This window comes from Equus caballus, chromosome 6, assembly GCF_041296265.1.
Source record: "Equus caballus isolate H_3958 breed thoroughbred chromosome 6, TB-T2T, whole genome shotgun sequence".
In the NCBI taxonomy this organism is placed as follows: domain Eukaryota; kingdom Metazoa; phylum Chordata; class Mammalia; order Perissodactyla; family Equidae; genus Equus; species Equus caballus.
The window spans coordinates 10,781,430-10,801,833 of record NC_091689.1 but is presented as its reverse complement, the minus strand read 5'-3'; the positions used below and the strand labels follow the sequence as shown (position 1 = coordinate 10,801,833).

The following is a 20,404-nucleotide window of genomic DNA, read 5'->3' as shown; positions in this document are numbered from 1 at the left end:
TGTGTGTGTGTCTGTGTCGGGGAGGTGGGGGTTGATCATTTAGTTGCTGATGATCACAGAGAAAGGCGAGTTGAGTGTGTGCGTGTGTATGTGTGCGTGTGGGTCTGTGTGCGTATGCGCGCGCGCGCAAATGCGTGTATGTGGGTGCGCGGGTGCCCGCGTGGGCGCGGACGATTGTGTGCCTGTGCGTGAGTGCCCTGATCGTGTGCGCGTACATTCCGGCGAATGCTCGTGCTCGAGCCCGCCTGCATCTAGCCTTGCATCCGTCTCTCCGACTTTTTCACATGCCCCCTCCCCCATCCCTCCATCCATCCATCTATTCATCCGTCCGTCTCTCCAGGATCCGTCCATCCATCCTTGTGCAATCTATCATTTTCCCTGTTCCGAAGGAGGGAGCCAAAAACCAACTTAGCCTTGGCTGGTCAGCCGGTACCCAGAGCTCGCCAGACGGAGGCTCCGAGAGAGTCACACACCTGCCAGCCGACACTGCTTGGGAAAAAAGGGGCGCGCTCTTACCCTCTCCGTCTCCTCCCTCCTTCCGACGTAGCTTCTGGTGCTATCTCGGCCCCTGCCGCCCCTCAGTCCATAGGGTCATTTCTCTGCGCGGAGTCGTGGCCCCCGCGTTCTCCTGACTGCTTCGCACACTTAATTAGGACGCCCCCAAGACTTCTCGCACCAGACACAGAGGAGGTTTCTTTCTTTCTACCCTTTCCTTGCGTTTTTTTTTTTTTTGGCAACCGAAACTTGGGAGCCCCAGGCACAAAAAGGTGCTGATGGAGCCGTAGGCTGATGTGGAAAGTGGGGGAGGGGGAGTCTGCCCCCCTCTCCGACCCCTCCTCCCCCTTAAAAATTAATTCATTTTGTTGCTTTTTATTCCCATCACGTTGCCTTTTCTCCCTTTTACCCTCCCTTTCTACTCCCTCCCTTTTTTTGTAAATTGGGTCTTATTGTTCCCTTTGTGTCCCTAATCCACCTTACATAAATCCAAATGGATGTAGCGGGCTTTTCTCTAGGGACCGAGAAGAGAGAATGGGGAGGGGACGCAACTCCGGGCGGGAGAGACCCCGGGAAGAGTCCACATTTTAAAATAATTAACAGACCCCAGGAATTCAGGCTTCTCGGTAAAACCAGGAGCAAGAGCCTGGTTTGAACTCCTTTGACTTCGGGGTGAAATGAGGGGAAGTGGGCAGAATTCAGGGGTCTGGGGGTGACATTGAGGGTTGGGGTGCGCAGGAGCAAAGATGAAGGCCTCCCATTCCCACCCCTCCCCCCGCTGAAGAGCCAGCCTCGCTGATCAAATTAATAACCCAGTGGTTCCTTTGAGATGGGCCTTTCGACCCTCAGACCTGCAGATCTCTGTGGGAAAGCGAATACGAGAGGTTAGGAATTCACTGCGTCCTTTTCAATGTCCCCGTGCCTAGGACTGTTGCTGCCTGGGCGGGATAAGCAGCTCTGTCGCCGCCCTCCGAGTCCCCCTAAGCTTGGACGCGTACTCTTAGGTGGGGCAGAAGCATGCTAGCAGTCTCAACCAGCACTCCATACCTGAAATTCAAACGAGTGATTTCCTCCTGGGCGGAGGACGGGTCTCCGATTGTCCTCAAAAAGACCTGGGAAAGAGAATACTTCAGTCCATTTGTACCTAAGTCTAGGCGTCTGCCATTCTCGGTTTCTGAAACTTTGATATTTAAAAAAGCAGCTCATACCACATCCAGGGCCTATTTCTTTGCTGGCGGAGGGGGAAAAAATGTGGGAGGGGGGAGGCTTTTCATGACTCTGAGTCCTCTCTGCTAGAATTCACTTGTGGCTCTGTCACCATGATGATGAGTTATGTGGTCATCTGAAACTTGCAAAAACAAATAACTCTAGGAGATAGCAGACAGAGATGAATGCAGATTTTGCTCTGGAGTGTAACTACTCTACCATAGATCTATTTATTTTTCTGAATTGTACTTGAGATTCCTTAGTCGTCCCTTTTAGAAAATGAATCAACTGAGCCCTGGGATGGAATTTTAAATGCTAAGCAAGTTAAATAAATAAGAACCTGCAGATTTAAAGAGGGGAGAAGATCAAGTGAGTAATGATTATTTACATAAGTGAGACCAAGTTTAGTTTCTGATCAGAGTTGGATATGCGCACCCTGGGCACATATGGAAACGCTCAGGCAAATGGTTTTCGTACTATTGGCTTTTTGCAATTGGAAATTAATCTATTTTTCTTTGTTTTCTTGTAGTTACCTTGTTGGATTCCAGATCCGTTCAGGGAGAACTTGGGTGGATTGCAAGCCCTCTGGAAGGAGGGGTAAGTTCCGAGTCGCTTTCTGATCCAAAGGGTAAAATGGAGTGATTAGCAACTTTCTGAGAGTCCTAATGGCTTGATTCTTGTTGATTGTGGTGAAGGGGTCAGATTCCCGCCATGGCCTAGGAAGTGAATTACGCTTTGTTGGAGAAATCCTATACTCCCTTTGGATAGCTGTGCCATGGAAGAACTAGAAACCAAAAGGGCAGAGAGGGGTTTCAAAATTAGGAGATTGGTGGAGGCATAGACTCAATGCCTATTAAAAAACTAAAATACCGACAGGAAATATGAGCTGGGGCCCAAATTAGAATTTATGCCTATTACTGTGAGGGCCATTGAAGTCCTGACAGGGTTAATTTCAGAGCAATTGTTCTGTTTCCAGATGAGGTAAATGAATAAATAGAGATACTAGGGAAGAAACATTTCTAATTGCAACAGGCACAGGTTTGGTTCTGTGTATAAGAAGTGCGGGCTCAGGACAACCTTAAATCACCTGCGGTTCTCATGCATGCTGAGTGAAAGCCTTATAGGAACTTGTGCCAGGCGCACGATATATGCAGAAAGTCCCCCAAGCTTGAGTATTGTTGGTGCTCAATGGGAAAAGTTTAAGTATTTGGAATCTTGGTTCTTTGGGGATCCGGGAGACTGGATTATAAAGTATGAGAGAGCTCATCGCTTTTCATTTCTTCTCGAATTTTCCATCGCTGCCTCCATCAGAGATTCAGAGAGTAGATTTAGGTCAATGGCCCCATTTGGCTACCCCACCCTCCCCCTCTTAATAACAGGTCAGAATGAATCAGTTTGGGAAAGAAATCAGTACAACATGTAACTTTGATTTCTGCCAAATTGGAATCACTCTCAAATCCTTTAAAAATTAAGCATATCATCCTACCTTTGCTTCATAATCTATCACTGAGTCAATTGATTAAAAACAACGGGATGAAAAATCAGGAGTCTTTTCCCAGGCAAAAATTGTACTGCCAGCTCCCAGTATGGTCTGTTGCATAAACAATAAAGGATTAAAAACTAAAGATTCATAGAAACTGTTACAGAAGACTAGTTTCAAATTTAAGACAAGGCAAGGAAGCAGTCATGAAAATGGAGAATTTTAGGCTTTTTCCAAAGCAGGTTCTATAATCTATTGGAAATAAAACAGAGATTGCCCTGCCTTTCTGTTTTCAGCCTGAACTTGAATGCAGTTGGTTGAGTCCCTGCTGAAAAATTCTAGTCTGCCCTCAAAACCATTTTTTTAAAAGGAGGGAGAGTGATTGGCAGGCCTCTGGCTGTGTAGACAGGCTGTATTCACCACTGATTGCAGGCAATTGCCCTCATCCTTTGAATGCGAAGAAAGGTACAGCTTTATCTTGTGAGAGTCAGACTCTTGTTAATCCTATACCCTGGAAAGGTCACTGATTCAGGGAAGCATTCCCATGCTACACCAGGGCTATTGCTCTGTGGGTTGAATGTATTAGAACTGCGAGCAAAATTGAGGATAGAAGGTATCAGTACTTGCATTAAAAAATTTAATGTCTGATTTTTCTTACTGGCTGCTCTCAAGTTTGAAGAGAGAATGCATCTAGTATGATTTTGCACCTGACTTGTTACACTAAATATCCATGTGACCTATTTAAAAGCAAGGAGTGACACATTTTTTAGTATAGTCTATGGTCTATCTAGTTTCTGGAAAGCTTTTATTGCAATTTAATATCCTGCAGACATCTTTCCCCCTGCCTTCCCACAACTGCTGAAAGAGCGCCTGGTTCCTTTTTGTAGACACAGAACTTCTTTTGGCTGTCTCAAAGTCTCTTAAAAACATTCTCTGCATAGCTGGTTGTATACAGCCCAGAACTTTTTGCTGGCTGAATGTAGACTTCTGAATGTAGAATGTTGTTTGTTCCTTTTCTTACATATTACATGTGTAACATTTTAAGTATTATTGGGAGGGGTTAGAAATGAAATTTTATTTGTGTATAATAGAATTTGTCATTCCAAAAAATACATAGTAGCCATTGAGAAATTATGTGCCAAATCATAAAGTTTAATTAATCTCTAGGTGATGAAACTGAAGAAGACTTTTTCAGGCTTAGAATGAAGCGATGAATTGCGTATCTACCAAGGAGAAATGAATTGGCTTTAAAAAGTTCCTTCCAGCTGAGAGAAAAAGCATATCTAAGTCTTTTGATTATTCTGAAATCTCTACTTAGAACGGTTCCCCTCTTTTTTGGCTGGAAACTTGGAATTACAGTTTTGTCCAATAATGACATTTATTTGTTGTTATTTTTAAAAAGAAAAAGAAACTTTTGACAATATCACCGAGGCAAAATGAAATATAGTCAGAGACAACTCGCTGTTCTCTTTTTTTCCGTCAGAACAAGTAAGCAGAACATGAAAATAATGGAAAGTGATGACGCCTGATGGCAACATTGTAGCAAAAGCCCAGTTTCTTAGCAGTGTTCCTTTAGAGGAGTATATTGAGTTTCTGACACTGATGGTGAAATACAAAACTAAGGGGAGACTTGCCATTGTTCTGGCGAATTGATCAATGTGTGTAGACAATTACGTTCAGGCTGGAAAATTCGCTTCAGACCTGAATTACCCTGTATGAACCCTGTGGAGATATCCCTATGTGCTTTCATTTACATTGATAAATGTGATTTTCCATACTCTTTGTTCTGAGATGAGAAGCATGCTGAGTAGGGGTTTTTTGAAGGTGGGGATCTATTTTTGGATTTACATGAATTTCCCCAAATACGTAAATTACTGGTGATTTATTGCTTAGTGGATGAAAAGAAATTTTAATCACCACAGGGCACTTATCCCTCCCAGTTCCAACTTTCATAATGGTGGCAGATAAAAGGGATGCGGAATTTTATGCATTATGGTCTTCCACATAGTCACATTTCCATCCATTAATAGTTTTCCAATGCACAGACGGAAAACCCGTTAAAAGATACGTTATGATTCTATGTACTTCATTGGATTGAATGAAGCTTTAAGCTGAGCTATTATAGAATACAAATTTTTTTAAACTATGCTTTTTTCTTTTAATTCTATTCATGTGTCAGATACTGAGGCTTGTTGACACCAGATCTATATAAATGCACTACTGCAGGTATTAATGAAGAATTGGAGGCTCACTGGCAACCTCATAGGGAGCCCCCAAACCGTCTTGCTGCTTTTAGGATTACTTGAAAGAGTATGGCGAGAGTGGAACCACACCTGTAGTTACAGTAAATTGTGCTGAACTCTGATTGTCTCACCCTTAAAATCTTTATGTCAGAAAGTAGATTGCAAAAAAACTCTACCATCCTCCTTTAATTTTCTTGGGCTTTCGATGATAAATACCACTTTGCTTAGAAGCAAAGCATGTATGCATTCATGTCTACTTATGTATCTATGGTTTAAAAATAAGAACAAGGTACAAGCTTTTTAAATGAATACATGCTTTTGAAAAGTGTTCCACCATTATAAATTCAGTGTACTTGAGAAACCCAACTGTAAAATTTACGCTCTATCTTCCCAGGATTACTGAAACCAGAATGGTGAGATTTTCATTTTCCTTTAAAAGGTAGTGATGGTGCCAAAAAAAATCGACTGACATTTTTTTAGGTATTAGAGAGCAAAGTTCTGACAGGAGCACCACTAATTAACTGATAATTGTCTTCCTTTGGCAAGCGCTACTCTTCCTGCTCTTAATTTGCAGGTCTCTGCTCAGTTGTTGAAACAGTACACATACAAGTTTTTCATTTATGAGTAAATTTGAACTGTTGCCACTTGAAATTGTAGCTGTTGTAAGAGGTGAATTTGAGGTTGTTAGACCACCGCAAAGAACTGCTGAGAGCTCATAAGCAATAAATCCACCAATGCCTTTGGATTTTAGGCAAAAGGATGAAACATTAAAAAAAAAAAAACAAAACACTTCCCAATAAAATATTGTTTTATCTCACATAAGATGCTTTATCAGTGAGGGCTGGTGCCCGGTAGTTTCCTTTCTTATTGAAACTAAAAATCACTGGTGTCCTATGAGAGCAAAATAGGCTTGACAAATCACTGTATGACGAAATCTCGTGATTGATACATTTCCTTTGGCTCTTTGCAGTGGGAGGAAGTGAGTATTATGGATGAAAAAAATACGCCAATCCGAACCTACCAAGTGTGCAACGTGATGGAACCCAGCCAGAATAACTGGCTACGAACTGACTGGATCACCCGAGAAGGGGCTCAGAGGGTGTACATTGAGATTAAGTTCACCTTGAGGGACTGCAATAGTCTTCCGGGCGTCATGGGGACCTGCAAGGAGACGTTTAACCTGTATTATTATGAATCAGACAACGACAAAGAGCGTTTCATCCGAGAGAGCCAGTTTGCCAAGATTGACACCATCGCTGCCGACGAGAGCTTCACCCAAGTGGACATTGGCGACAGAATCATGAAGCTGAACACGGAGATCCGGGATGTAGGGCCGCTGAGCAAAAAGGGGTTTTATCTGGCTTTTCAGGATGTGGGGGCCTGCATTGCCCTGGTATCGGTCCGCGTTTTCTATAAGAAGTGCCCGCTCACGGTTCGCAATCTGGCCCAGTTTCCAGACACCATCACAGGGGCCGATACGTCTTCCCTGGTGGAAGTCCGAGGCTCCTGTGTCAACAACTCAGAAGAGAAGGATGTGCCAAAAATGTACTGTGGGGCAGATGGTGAATGGCTGGTACCCATTGGCAACTGCCTGTGCAATGCTGGGCATGAAGAGCGGAATGGAGAATGCCAAGGTAAGAGGAGCCATATTGTACTTTTCATTAGGGCTTAGTGCACGTAATTAAATCAGAGATGAGACTAAATGGAGTAAAGCCAGTAATTAGCAGCCCCTGTGGGATGTGGTGGGACAGAGGGGTCTAACGAGTAAGTGCTATAGCTCCAGGTGGCAAGGCTAAGACTTTTCTAACACCAACGAAATAAATGATGCTGCTGTAATCAGCAGAAGGCCAAACACATTTGCTAACAGGCACTTAGATGTGAACTGGCTTGATGCGTCCTCTCAAATGTAAATGAACAAGCTGAAGAACTGGGCTTGATTGATCCTCGCTTACAGAGAGCACACACATTTTCAAACCATAGTTTTCCCCTCTATAGACTTGGTGAAATGGCAAGGACGGTAAATCTCTCCTCATATGTATATGTATGTGAGTGATTTAAATGTGAAATTAGGATTGCGCTGTTCCAGTTCCCTCCAGCTGATTAAAATCGAGCTGTGTGAGGACAGTTCAGTTTTCCCTGCCTGGTGGACCAGTGTAGACATGACTCAACAAAGTGGAATGACAGTGTTTTGAGTCCATTCTGTTCCACTAAGCACCCATTGATAGCGTCTCTAAGTGAAATTAATCTTGATGAAAGACCTCTTTATTTCCCTGAGGAGGTGACAAAGAGTTAGTAAGAGTCTTCTTATTTGATCTGTGGTCAGAGGGAATAGTAAATTGTGATCCATTTTGGTTATTGAGTTTTGGAAGAGATCTAGATATTTTTTATCATGTTAATTACTGTTTGTCATATTATTAAGATGACTTTTTCTCACCTCAAGTTCAGTGTATGCAATTCCTTTTTCCCTGCTGTCCCCTTTCTTTCAGAATACTGGGGAGTTTGTAAAATTTTTTTCTTAGAACAGCTTTGTTTCTGAGTAAAGGATGAGAGTAATCCATATTTATATGGATTGCTCATGTCATGAGTGGATTAAGGCTTAAAAAAAATCAGTTGTTCAAGGTTTCTATTTTGCTTGGTATTTATTTTTAGTGGTTGTCAATAGTCTGCTGCCAGCAATCTTATTATGATTACTACTAAACAGTGTAACTCTGGTGCGATCTATGGAACAGAGCAGAATAATGTTTTTCTCAGGGTGGTTGTTGAGTTGTAGACTGGATGGTCCATGGTTCACCTGATTTGGTGATTAAAGAGCCTGAAATAACTGACTGCCAAACAATTTGTCTGGCATTTCAACCATGTTAATGACAGGGTGGGATTAACCATGGGGCAATCCACTTGACTGACTGGAAATCAACAGTTGTAACCTAAAGAAAATTGCATTTTTGATAATTGGGTGTCATAGAGTTATGCATTTCTTCTTTCGTAGTTTATACTTTTCTGAAGTGCCACTCTTGATTTGCTGTAATTACTTCTAGAAGTAGCTAACAGTGAATGTCTTTTAATTTCATTGTAAATAAAACAGAATAAAGGCTGGCAACCTTTTCTGTTGACCTAGAGTCAAAAGGTAAACGTATAAATTTGAAGATTTAAAAGTTGGAATTTAAATTTTTTTATAAAGATTCCTTTCTTGCCATTTTGTTTGTCTTGACTTAGCAACTGCTAGACAAACTCTACTAAACTGAAACCTCGAAGGATATTCTGATATTAATATTAGAAAGTGTTTGAGTGCACTGTTATTGGCACCTAAATTACAATAATCATAGCAGGAACAGTGAAATGAACAGGGCAATGACACCGCATCACATTTTAGAGTAAATTATTCTGCTTTTTCGATTTTTGTAAGACAGGACTTGCACATCTTCACATGTCAAGGTTCTCATATATATTTTTTTAAAAACCCACCATTGTCTTCCATTTCCTGCTCAAATTTTCCCACATCTGGCATTAGGACATCTCTCTATATCTAATGTCATTGATTTTCAATTGTCACAGAGCCCACTAACTCATTCATTGCTGCACTGTGAAACTCCTTGACATTTTTACAACCCAAATTAGAAGGAAAAGAGAAAAAGATGGAAGGGGAAGTGAATGTAAAGGCCATTGAACATTTTAGTGGTTTGCTTTATGGAAATAATCTTGGGGATTCAGTTAATCATGTGGCTGATGGAAGGGGAGGGGCTCAATGTTTTAGGTCCAGTCCATTTCTGAGCAAACTGTTCCCAACACAAGGCCAGATATTTAGTGGAAGGAGAAGGTCGATTGAGTCATTTTAGAGAATCTTCAGTGTTTTTACACCTGCTACCCAGGTATTCCATTTGGTACTCGTAAAATGATTAACTCTTTCAAGAAGACACTTTGTACACAAAACCTTTCACTGTACTTGTTTGTTTTTGATACGACAGGTCAGAATTTCTGATGAATTTAGGGGGGAAGGAACAACTTGAATGACAAAAGATCCTTAAATTCCAAACTTGAGTGAGATTTTTTAAAGATGACTCAAGACTGTACAAATCTTAGGAGTAACAAAAATGGTTGTCCCCATCCTTGACATCATTCCTGGGGTATCAGAGAAGCATCCAGTAGAGCAGAAAAAACATCAAGACAACGAAATGTGTCTCAATTTAGTCACTTAGCTGTGTGACCTTGAACTTGTTTCTTAAGTCCTCTGTGCCTTGGTCTATCCATCTATAACATGGATTGATAATAATTGTACTTGGCTTACAGACTTAGAACACTGATGCGAGATGGGTAAAAGTCACCTTGCAGATTGTAGAGCATTAAGCCAATGTTAATGCTAGCATTTCTTTTATCATTCTGCTCTTCCCAAGGTCATAGCTGTTGACATTTAAGAGTGTTGAATTGACAGGAGCTGGCTTGGTGGCGCAGTGGTTAAGTGCACCGCATGTTCCGCTTTGGAGGCCAGGGTTCGCCGGTTCGATCCCGGACGCAGACATGGCACCACTTGGCAAGCCATGCTGTGGTAGGCGTCCCGCATACAAAGTAGAGGAAGATGGGCACAGATGTTAGCTGAAGCCCAGTCTTCCTCAGCAGAAAGAGAAGGATTGGCAGCAGATGTTAGCTCAGGGCTAATTTTCCTCAAAAAAAAAAAAAAAGTGTTGAATTGAAACAGTAAGAGGGAAGCCCATCTCCTTGCCACTCTTGGAAGTCAAGGCTAAAGATAGGGAACATTGCCCTTGCCCTAAAAAAGAATAATGTCCAATTTTGCACTTCATATTGAAAACGGTATTTGGAGAGTGTCGTTTTTCTTTGTCCGCTGTAGGAAAGAGAACTTTCCTTTGAGTGAGAGAAAAGTGATTTGGGAGTGGGACAAGAAAGACCAGGGTGTAAAGAAAACTTGAGAGGGCTGTAAAGGCAAACTGGCAAGTTTTCAGAACGCTGGCAGCAGGTTCCTCCCCAATTGTCTTTTCAATGGGTCGACTGTGGCAGGACAAATAGAAGAACAGGTGAAAGGTCACCTACTTCCTCATCCATCTTCCTTAGGGTCTGGGAGGTCAGGGCAAAGATTGATGAAGATCTTAAACGTTTGACAAAGGATCCTTGGACAAAAATGGCCAAGGCGGGTGGGGGCCTGGGCTGTGCTATTGTTTGAATCTAACCCTGGTCATCTGCAGGAGTCCTCAAGGGACCTTGGGGACAGAGCTACACTTCCTCTTGGAGTTCTTACCTCCAAGCGGTACATGCTAATGGAGGCGAAGGCTGAAGAGCTGCGTCGAAAGTGTCAAGAGCGCAGGGTGACGGCAGGCTTGCCCTCTGAGGCAGCTGCAAGTTCATTCTGCTCTTGAATAGCGTTTTCTGAAATGATTTGGCTCAGGCTTGGCAGGACGATACAGTGTTAGCCACTCCGTCTTCTCCAGGGGCATGTGTGGCCGGCGTGAGCAGCAGCTTGACCTTGCCTAGTGATTGGGTGCTGAGGATGACTAACTGTTCTGGTTAGTCTAGTTACGAGGTCTGCTCGGACTGTATGAAAAAGGAAACAAATCCAACTCAGACCCCACCCCCCCCCACACATACATACATACCCTCCAGGGAGGGAACGTTCCAGATGTCTTACAGGGTTGTTTTCATTACCTCAGAAATATTAAGCAGAAGAAAGAGAGGAAAAGATTCATTATTAACTTATTTTTTGCTTAATTAAAAAGGTGAAAAATGAAAGGAAAGTCACAAATTTACTCTTTGTGAAATATTAATAAGCAACGTTTTCAGAGAGTGTATCTTAAAATAATACTAGTAAAAAGAAAATATTCTTATGGAGTCACTCAAAGTCAAACAATCACAACTGTGACAAAATTTAGCTAGGTGGTGTCAAGTCTTGCTGAAATATACAGTTTTGCTATAAATTGGGGTCATATATGACTAGGACTTGTATTATATACAGTTGCATATATGACGCCTTCATGTCAGCAAAAGGTGTCTTATTAAAAGCTCCTTTGAGAAAGAACAAGATAGAGATGCTTTGATAGCTGTAAAATAGAAATATTTCAAATGTGTGCTCTGAAAAGGAGAGAGCTGTGTTAAAAAGAAAAAAAAAAAGAAAAGGTGACTATGTTTTCCTAGTACACTATAGAGGGACCTCAGGAGAAAGAAATGTTGGAAAGGAAGCATTTAAAATCTAGTTCAGAGAGATGCTGCTTCATATCCTTTCCACTTTTGAAATTTTTCTTCTACCTTTGAATCATATCTTTAAGAATCAATTGCTTGAATCACATGGCTGCTTTTATCTCCGGCTTTGAAGCGTGGCTGTGATCATTGAAAGACACACTTCTTTATGTACGGGAAGAGTGGGCTTTAATTATTGTGCTTTTTCTGTTATACTTTTTTATTTCTCCTTCTTCGTGTGACCGGGCTTCTTTTGTGAGTATGAATCATGCAATGGTCTCTATTTTGGGTTCACCTAAGCATCACATAGGAATTATCTCAGTTAGGGATTTTTGAATATGGTGTTTAAGATTTGATGACTTTTTTCAGTCTAGCTGAGTTTCCTTGTACCTTTCAAAACTGAATTAAGATGTAATTATTCTGTTAAGACTTAAGTCTTTAGGAAAAAGACTGATTAAGTGGCTTTGCAGTTACTACTGTGCAGAGGTGGTCGTGATATAAGTTTGACTTTCACATCATTGAACTTTACTACTTAAGTGGGGTTTTTTTGACCTTTAATTGATGAATTTAACATTACCAACAAACTACATGCTTCAAAGTCTTACTCCAACATTTTATGAGTTACCACTCTTTACAGTTTGGCAGGTAACGTAAATGCATCTTATACGTGTATTTAAAAAAAATAACAGAAATAGAATCATCCTCTTAACTGTCATCTTGTTTTTATGATGCTTGACTATTTACCATGGACGTCATTCCATATTAGAGAAAGAGAACTTTTCTTCATTCTTCATAATTGATGATTACTATTCTGCAGTATGACTATGTCAAACTTCATTTAATTTTTCCCTCATTGGTAGATATTTAAGGTTGTCTTACTTTTTCCTGGTAATATTTTTAAATAAACACTAATTTGTAAATGTATTTGTACATTTTTGTTTAAAAGTTGAATGATTAACATTGCTTTGTTATTTTTCTGGCTTATCTTGGACAAGGGAATTTAATAAAACTTCTTTATCATGAGAAAGTAAGTAAAGGAGTGTATCCCATTATAACCAGACAAGCAACGCCAGCAATGATTATGGAACATAGTGGTGTCTTATTAAATGTTCATTGGATGAATAAATAAATGCATAAGGAATTGTGGCCTGTTTCATATTAAACGTTTATGTGGCAAAGTTATGTTTCATGGAGTCAACATGAGATATCAAAATCTTTGCATATGACTAACGTATTAATGGGGTCCATGTTTATAATCCCTACTTCAGTTGGGTCTTAACTATTTTCATCATGTTTATGAATCATCTTTGTGCCTGAATGTTCAAAAACCTCTGTAGCACATGAGACAACATAGAGTTGTTAGTACACAATGACTAAGGCCTGCCTTTGGAATTTGCCTCTGGAGTTTAGTTACTAGTTGTGCTACTTAACCAGATGTGTGATCGTGGGTGCTAACTTAACCTCCCTTACCTCAGTTCACACTTGTAAATTGTTGTCAGTAGTATGTTACTATGTATGCTACACATATATAAGCATGTATGTATAGAACAAAGGGTTTAGGGTAGTGCCTAGAATCATTAAGGGCTTAGTAAATGGAAATGGTTATTGTTAATTTTATTGTTGTTAGATGGAAATATGGTGACAAGGTGGGCTATTTGATTAGTGTCTGTTCAACAGTGAACGCAGTTCCTTTAGGCCCAGGGTAGAGGGGTTTCAGTTTTCGTTTTTAGAGGGGGACAATGCTGACACAGAAGCAGGGGTAGGGGACGGCATGAAATAGCTGGTCTTGTCTGCATTGATCAAATCCTCTGTTCCCCAAGTTATTGCAATAGTGCAGTGGTTCTCAAAGTGTGTTCCAGCTGGCTTCCCCAAGACCCTTTCATGTGGTCTACAAGGTCAAAAGTTTCTTAGTAATACTGAGATGTCATTTGCCCTTTCCCTCTCTTTTTATCATGAATGGAGTTTTCTGGAAGCTACCTGATATGTGATATCTCATCAAATTGAATATAAAAGAATACAAAGAAGCTAGCTGTCCTCTCTTAAGCCAGGCATTAAAGAGATTTACAAAAATAATTAATTAGTTGATTAAATAAAATACAGTACTCTTCTCACAGATTTTCTTTTGTTTGGGAAATATATTTTTTCATTAAACTATGTTATTTGTGTTAACATATAATGGATCTATTATTGAATTTTTAAAACGAATTAATAAATAAATACTTTAAAAATTTCTCAGTTTCAACTTCCAATGGTAAATATTGATAGCTTTAACTCATGAATAAACAGAAGCACTCCAGCATCCTCAGTATTTTTAAGAATGTAAAGGGGTTCCGAAACCAAAAGTTTGAGAACCTTTGCACCAGTCTATGCGCCTTTGAGTTTCCCTGGCAGGCACTTTGAATTTGCTTCTGCCTGCTGCAGACATTTGAAAAATTAAAATGAATTAAGAGGCTCTGAAAACTGTTCCAGAATCTGGGAGATATAGGTAGCTTAGAAGAATGGCGTTTTATTTATTCAACCCTTTAGATGTTTCTATAAAATTAGGCAGCAATTTATAGCTCTTGGCCTTTTAAAAACTGTTTATCTGTGTCCAATAACACGGCTCAGTGCCCTTTTTAGTTTTATTGTGCTTGTGAGAAGGAATGATTAAAGAAGGCCTCAGCTGTCCCCTGGACCCTGAGAGATTGTCTTTTTCTCTTAGGGCATCAAACCTTTCCCATTGTATCTCCTTACAGCTGGTACCCCTGCCCTGTTTTGGGGAGAAGGGCAAGTGAGGTCACTGGGTTCCGAGATCTGGAGGGTAATTAAATAGTCCCATGACTAAGTGGACATTTTATGAATATTCAGGGTCTAATTCGGCTTCCTGGGAAACAATCCTGTTGGTACCGCTTACAACTCCCTTTGGAGGCACCCAGTGTTTTGTGGGTGAATGCGGGTCGTCAGCTGTCTGCCTAGGGTTGCTTTTCCAGGCAGCAGATTCTTCATTTGCATATTCTGTATGCGCCCTCATGCAAAACAGCACACCCATTTCCCCCCTTCACACAGGCGATGAGGGCTTCCTTTGGAAACTCCAGCCAAAATCTCCTTCTGTTTATGCAGAACCCAATGATTTAGAAACCATGCAAATTAATTCGGTTTTGATTTGAATGCTTCCAGAGATGGGAGGTGGGAGGCAGAGAGTGGACTATCTGCACAGGGCCCTTTTTGTGTACTCCCCCCGCCCCAGTGTGGCTGGTTGTCACTCCTGGGCCCCTGCCCCGTGCAGACCAACCCAAGCTCCCGCTGCTCATTTTATTTTGACCTTTGGAAGGGACCTAGCTTTGGTAAATCCCTTGGCCTGTGTGTTTAGTGACAGCTTCAGCTGGAATCTTGCTGTCCTTTCTGAGGTGGGAGGAGATGGCACTATTCAGATTATGCTAGGAATGTTTAGAAGTGTCCCAACAAAGGGCTTAAAAAATCGTAAAGTAAAAAGATAAAATTCTTTGTGAAAGAATTGTCAGACTTCAGGAAGTTCTGAAAATAGGCCTTAGGTCATTCGTGGGCTGGAATCCATTCATTCCTTCAACAAGTAGATACTGCAAGCGTATGATGGACAAGTAATCATTGGTATTTTCATTTGTGTTTCTACATCTGTGAATGAATATATCAGTCTTCATATCTAGAATCACAAAGTCCCCTACTGTCACTTATATCCCACAGAAATTTCTTTAAAAGGTGTATTGATTGTAATTCTGTTTCTTATTCTGTATGCATATTCACCCTTTGAATTCCTGTCTTCCCATTTCACCCAGTGTCTCCAAATTTACTTTAACCTTTGCTTGATTCCTCTAGAATGGAAATGCATGCACGCTGCATATTTAACCCAAAAAACTTCACTCTCTGCTTGAAAACAGCACATTCTTCAGAAGGCCATGATCATATGTATTCCATAAACTGGAAGAAGAGGACTTGGCATGAAATGTTTTTGAAGTTCAATTAGTTCTGAGTTCAAGCTAATTTCACAGGGCAGAAAACCAGCATCGCCAGACTTTGCAGTCTAATTGAATGGAGGCAGGGTCAGCTAAAACAGCATCTAAATGTGGAAGACTTTGGTTTAGCAAATGGTCTGACAAAGTTTGATGATGCTGTTCAAAGTCCATTTGGGATGGATTATTAGGATTAAAGAACAGCAGAAGGCTCTGTACTTGGTGTGTTCGCTAGTGTCATTAGTGGATGAGAAAATTCAGCTGCTTGTCTGGCTCTTGTTTCTAAGGATGGATTTAAACAGACCCACACTTCTCAAAGGTGATCTTACTAACCTCTCTTAATAAGTTACAGATCTCAAATTGCTCAAAATCCTTAAAATACCATTTGAAGTAAGTTGATTGATAATTATCATTTCCCCTACGTGTACAGATATTTTCCACAGCAGTACAAAGCTATGGTACAGTTTCTTAATTACCCAGATAATCCTGTTTGCTTGTATTTTTAAACTATGAAGTGCTGGGTAATTATTCAATTCTTAATAGAAGGCAAATGGCAATGTAAACAATAATTAGGATGTTAGACAGACTAATGCGCTTCAAAGCAAATTGGATTTTTTTTCATACCGTTCAGCATGAAGTCCCATAAAGCTAACAATTTAGAAGCAAGGCAGAAAAGGTTCTATTTTGTTCATATTTTATGGCGTTATCTCTTCATGGCTTGTTTTTGTGAATAGCAGTTTACCCCAATGAAGCTGGCTGCACCCAGGCCAAATGTTTCCGGAACAATCGCTTCCCTGCTGTTTGACATTTGGCTATGTTCTCCCAGGGCTCCAGATTGGTCCTTTGTCTGCTTCAGATCCGAGGGGTCAGAGGTTAACAGAATGCTGATTTCCTCCCATAATACCATGGCAGGTAAATATGGGCCAACCTCATGATCAGTTAAGACATAGCTCAGTTAGGAATTCTTTTCTCATGGGCTTTTGTCCTTAAGAACTTCCCTGATTTAAGACGCCAAGTTTCCAGCTCCTGCTTTCCACAGTGGATCCTTCATTATGAGCACAGCCGTCTCTTTCATATGGCTTTCCGTTAACAACATTGACAACTCACAATATATCTCCAGAAATACATGACCTGAAAACTATGAACAAAGCTTCGCTTTTGATGAATTAATTTTACAAACTTAATGTGATAATACTTTGTAATCTTTGTGCCCTTAATTATGTCTTGTAGTCTTATCTGTACTGTATGTTTCATCGATAAAATAATAAACTGATAACAAAGGCAATAGACAAAGATACTTTAACAATGATGCTGTTACCTCCGGTTGCTTTTTTTTTTCCATCTAGCCTTCATGGTGTCTAGTCAGTTAGAGGTATAATTAAACGAACAATCAATTTGATTTTCCATTTTCATAATTTATGAAGATGTCCAAGCATTCATCAATATAAATGTTGTTAATGTTTTCCATCGGTTTAATTATATCAGTCTTAATTTTTCTCCCAAGACTAATGTAACTCCATGGACTACTGCCTCATTGGTTATGATGCACATATAGGCTTTAGAAGTTTAAAGTTATCTTTCAAACTTTCAAACATCTCGTCACCATCAATTCGTTTTAGGCTTCTTTATTCTATACATTAGCTATCCCATTTCTGTTTGGCCAACCTCCTTCACATTGCACTGTGAACTTGATACTTAGATTCATTTGTTTTCCGTTTTAAGTGTTTGAGAAAGACATCTCCACTTTGAAACACAGTTTCCTTTTGAAGTGTCTAGCTTGGCAATGACTGAAGCAGCCCCCAGGCAAATTAACATGTTAAAAGAAGGGATCAATACCTTTCTGGCTCCTCCACCCTTCTTGCTGTCTTCCAAGGGGGAGAGTTTTGAAGAACCCCAGGAGGTCCTTGACAGATGTACCAGGAGACTTAAAGAGGCTTGCTCTGAGTGTGGAACATTGACAGCTTGATCCAGTGCCCAGACGGCTTCTCCACTGGCCATCTGAAAATGGATGCAAGAGGAATTGACAGCTTCAGGAAAGCTCTAGCAGTTCATGTAATTATGGAGAGGATTAGAAGAAAAGTGTTGGGAGAAATAAGAGATCAATACAAGGGCACTAGTTGTCTGAACTCAGCTTTAGCTATTCCAGCACTCCACTTGGTCGCATTTTGCCTGTGCATAGAGAAGAATACTTTATAGATTTGTTTCTTTAAGTGTTGTGTAAACCTATGCATAAGAAAAAATGTATAAGCAGCCACAGATTTTTGAGAGCGGACTTTGTAGGTAATTAACAGTGTAATACTTCCAGTACTTAAGATGCAAAGGTGCTAATTAACTAATGGGAAAAATTGAGATTTCGTTACCCTGTGTCTCTAATGAGGTGCCAGCAAAGAAGTGCAGCTGAAAGTAATATTTGAACATTCAGGTTTCCTTTTACAGCATTTTCTTTAGGAACTGCCTCTCTGTATCCTAGAGTTTAAAATTAGGGCAAATGCAGAACTACATTAAAACAATGTGAAAGTTGTGTTTTGTTTGGTTTTTTAGGAAAGGAACTCATGTTCATGGAAAAGCAAGAATCGTATCATGAATGAAATGAAAAGCATTTATAAAAAGATTTGAAACACACAACTCCTGAGGGTCTCAGATGGTCTTACTTTTAGGAAGTTATCCTCCACAGGGCAAAAATAGCTACCCTACTTAGCTAAAATGAACCCGAGAACATAATTTAACCCTCATGGAGGATTCTGGGATCCTCATTCACAAAATGTTGTAGCTATAACTATTTCTGTAATTTTTAGATGGGTACTTGACATGGCCAGAATCCAGCACTATGATTTCAGCAGTTGTACTGAAATTTCTTTTCAGTTCCTTGTCGCATCTTTTCTTTTCTTCTCCTAGAGAAACATAAAGCCGTTTATTTAAGAAAAGTAATGTCTGACCGTATAAAAATCACACCTATTTTTGTAACTTGAAAAAATAGATATACTAAAAAGAACCCCTCCCCTGAAAAAGCATTGTTGGCTTCTACTACAGATAATGATTGAAAAACACAAACCTTTTGAGTTTTTCCAATATTTTCCATTACATCTTCTAGCTGGCTATCACTGGCCTACAGGAAAGCTATTGATTTTTGTATGTTTACCTTGCATCTAATCTCTTTATTGAACTGTCTTACGGATACTAATAGCTTTTCAGTTAATTCTCCATGGTTTTCTAGAGAACTAATAGTTTTGACCGCAAACAATTATATATTTTTTCCTCTTTCCGAAAGTTAGACCTCTTATTTCTGATTTTTCTCTTACATTCATCAGAATTTTCAGTAATAAATAATAGTATAGATTATGAGCATCTTTACTTTATGCCCAATTTTAATGAGCATGATGTAAGTATGCTATGAGATATATTTTCTTAATATCATATTTCCAATTTTTGAACATTACTCAGATAGAATGAATTTTGTTAAATCAAATATCTCTTGTAGTTATGTGACCTCTTTCACTTGTATTTTTGAGGTTGAATATGTTAGTAGATTTTTTTGATAATAAACTGTAAGATCTCTTTGCATTTATGGAAAAAATCTCTATTCAGTGGCAGTGGATTTTGATACATAGTCTCTTGAATTCTCTTTCTTGATTGAAAATAGTGATTAAGAGCTGGAGTCTTGGAATAAGAACTGCATTTTAATCTCGGCTTTGTCACTTACAATGTGACTATGGGCTGGTTGCTTACCTTTAGTGCTTTGGTTTTCTCTCCGTAATATGGGAGTAATGCATATACTTAGGATTAAATAAGACAGTGTATGTAAGTCTCACCTAGGAAGTGGCATCTATTCAGCGCTCAGTAAGAAGTAGAAATTTTTATTTTATTTTGAATCTTTAATAAGTATCTAAGTGATGTGAGCCTATATACTCTCTTTTTTTCTCTCTTTCTAACTCTATCCCTTTCCTCTTTCTCTTCTCCTATTCTTAGCAGGTGTTCATATTATAGTCTATTTCTAAAATTAGTTATGATATGTTTTCCTTTTCTTTTTTTGAGGAAGATTAGCCCTGAGCTAACTACTGCCAATCCTCCCCTTTTTGCTGAGGAAGACTGGCCCTGAGCTAACATCCGTGCCCATCTTCCTCTGCTTTATACGTGGGATGCCTACCACAGCATGGCTTTTGCCAAGCGGTGCCATGTCCGCACCCGGGATCTGAACGGGCGAACCCCAGGCCGCCGAGAAGCGGAATGTGTGAACTTAACCACTGCGCCACCCGGCTGGTGCTTATTTTTCCATTTTTTAAATAACATTGTAGAAAGTAATTGGCTCTGGAACCTTGTTCAGTTGCTTTTCAAATCACATAAGTGGCTTTTCAAGCCCAACATACTAGATAAGTTCTCTAACCTTGATTTGGGCAATTCTAGCCTCTGATGACTTTAGAGTAAAAAGCAAAGATGCCACATTGTTCTCATCCATGATTACGTTATTGAGATTTCTCATTACTTGTGTAGATCTTAGACATATAAGCTAAAGGTAGCAGGATCGTTAAACCTGGAGTTAGTGCATAGTCATGATTGGGCTACTCATTAATCAGGAGTCTGGTTGTTAATGAGAATCTGGTTGAGAAAGTATTTAATATCCCATTAGGGAAAGCTGCATGTCACTGCAGAGTGAATGTGGATGCCTGCAGCCCCTCGGAGCTGAAATGCTTTGCTCTCCTTTTTTATTGGGAGAGAAAGAGAGAACATGAAATGACAGATCCACTGTTATAGAAACATCTGGTGCTCCTTAGAGAGCAACTTTGACATAATAATTTGTAAATATTTTATATTGGTTTTGAGGATCAGCAAGTTTCATTTTT

The 20,404-nt window shown here is 40.0% G+C and overlaps 1 protein-coding gene across 2 annotated transcripts in view; it reads left to right on the top strand.

The window, feature by feature from the left end:
- Positions 1–20,404, top strand: part of EPHA4 (EPH receptor A4) — a 139,153-nt gene that overhangs the window by 1,602 nt on the left and 117,147 nt on the right. For both annotated transcript variants that reach the window (XM_003365125.5, XM_005610642.4), the window contains exons 2-3: positions 2,231–2,298; positions 6,395–7,058. In XM_003365125.5, the coding sequence (XP_003365173.1) occupies positions 2,231–2,298; positions 6,395–7,058 (732 nt within the window). The remainder of the gene's footprint in view (positions 1–2,230; positions 2,299–6,394; positions 7,059–20,404) is intronic.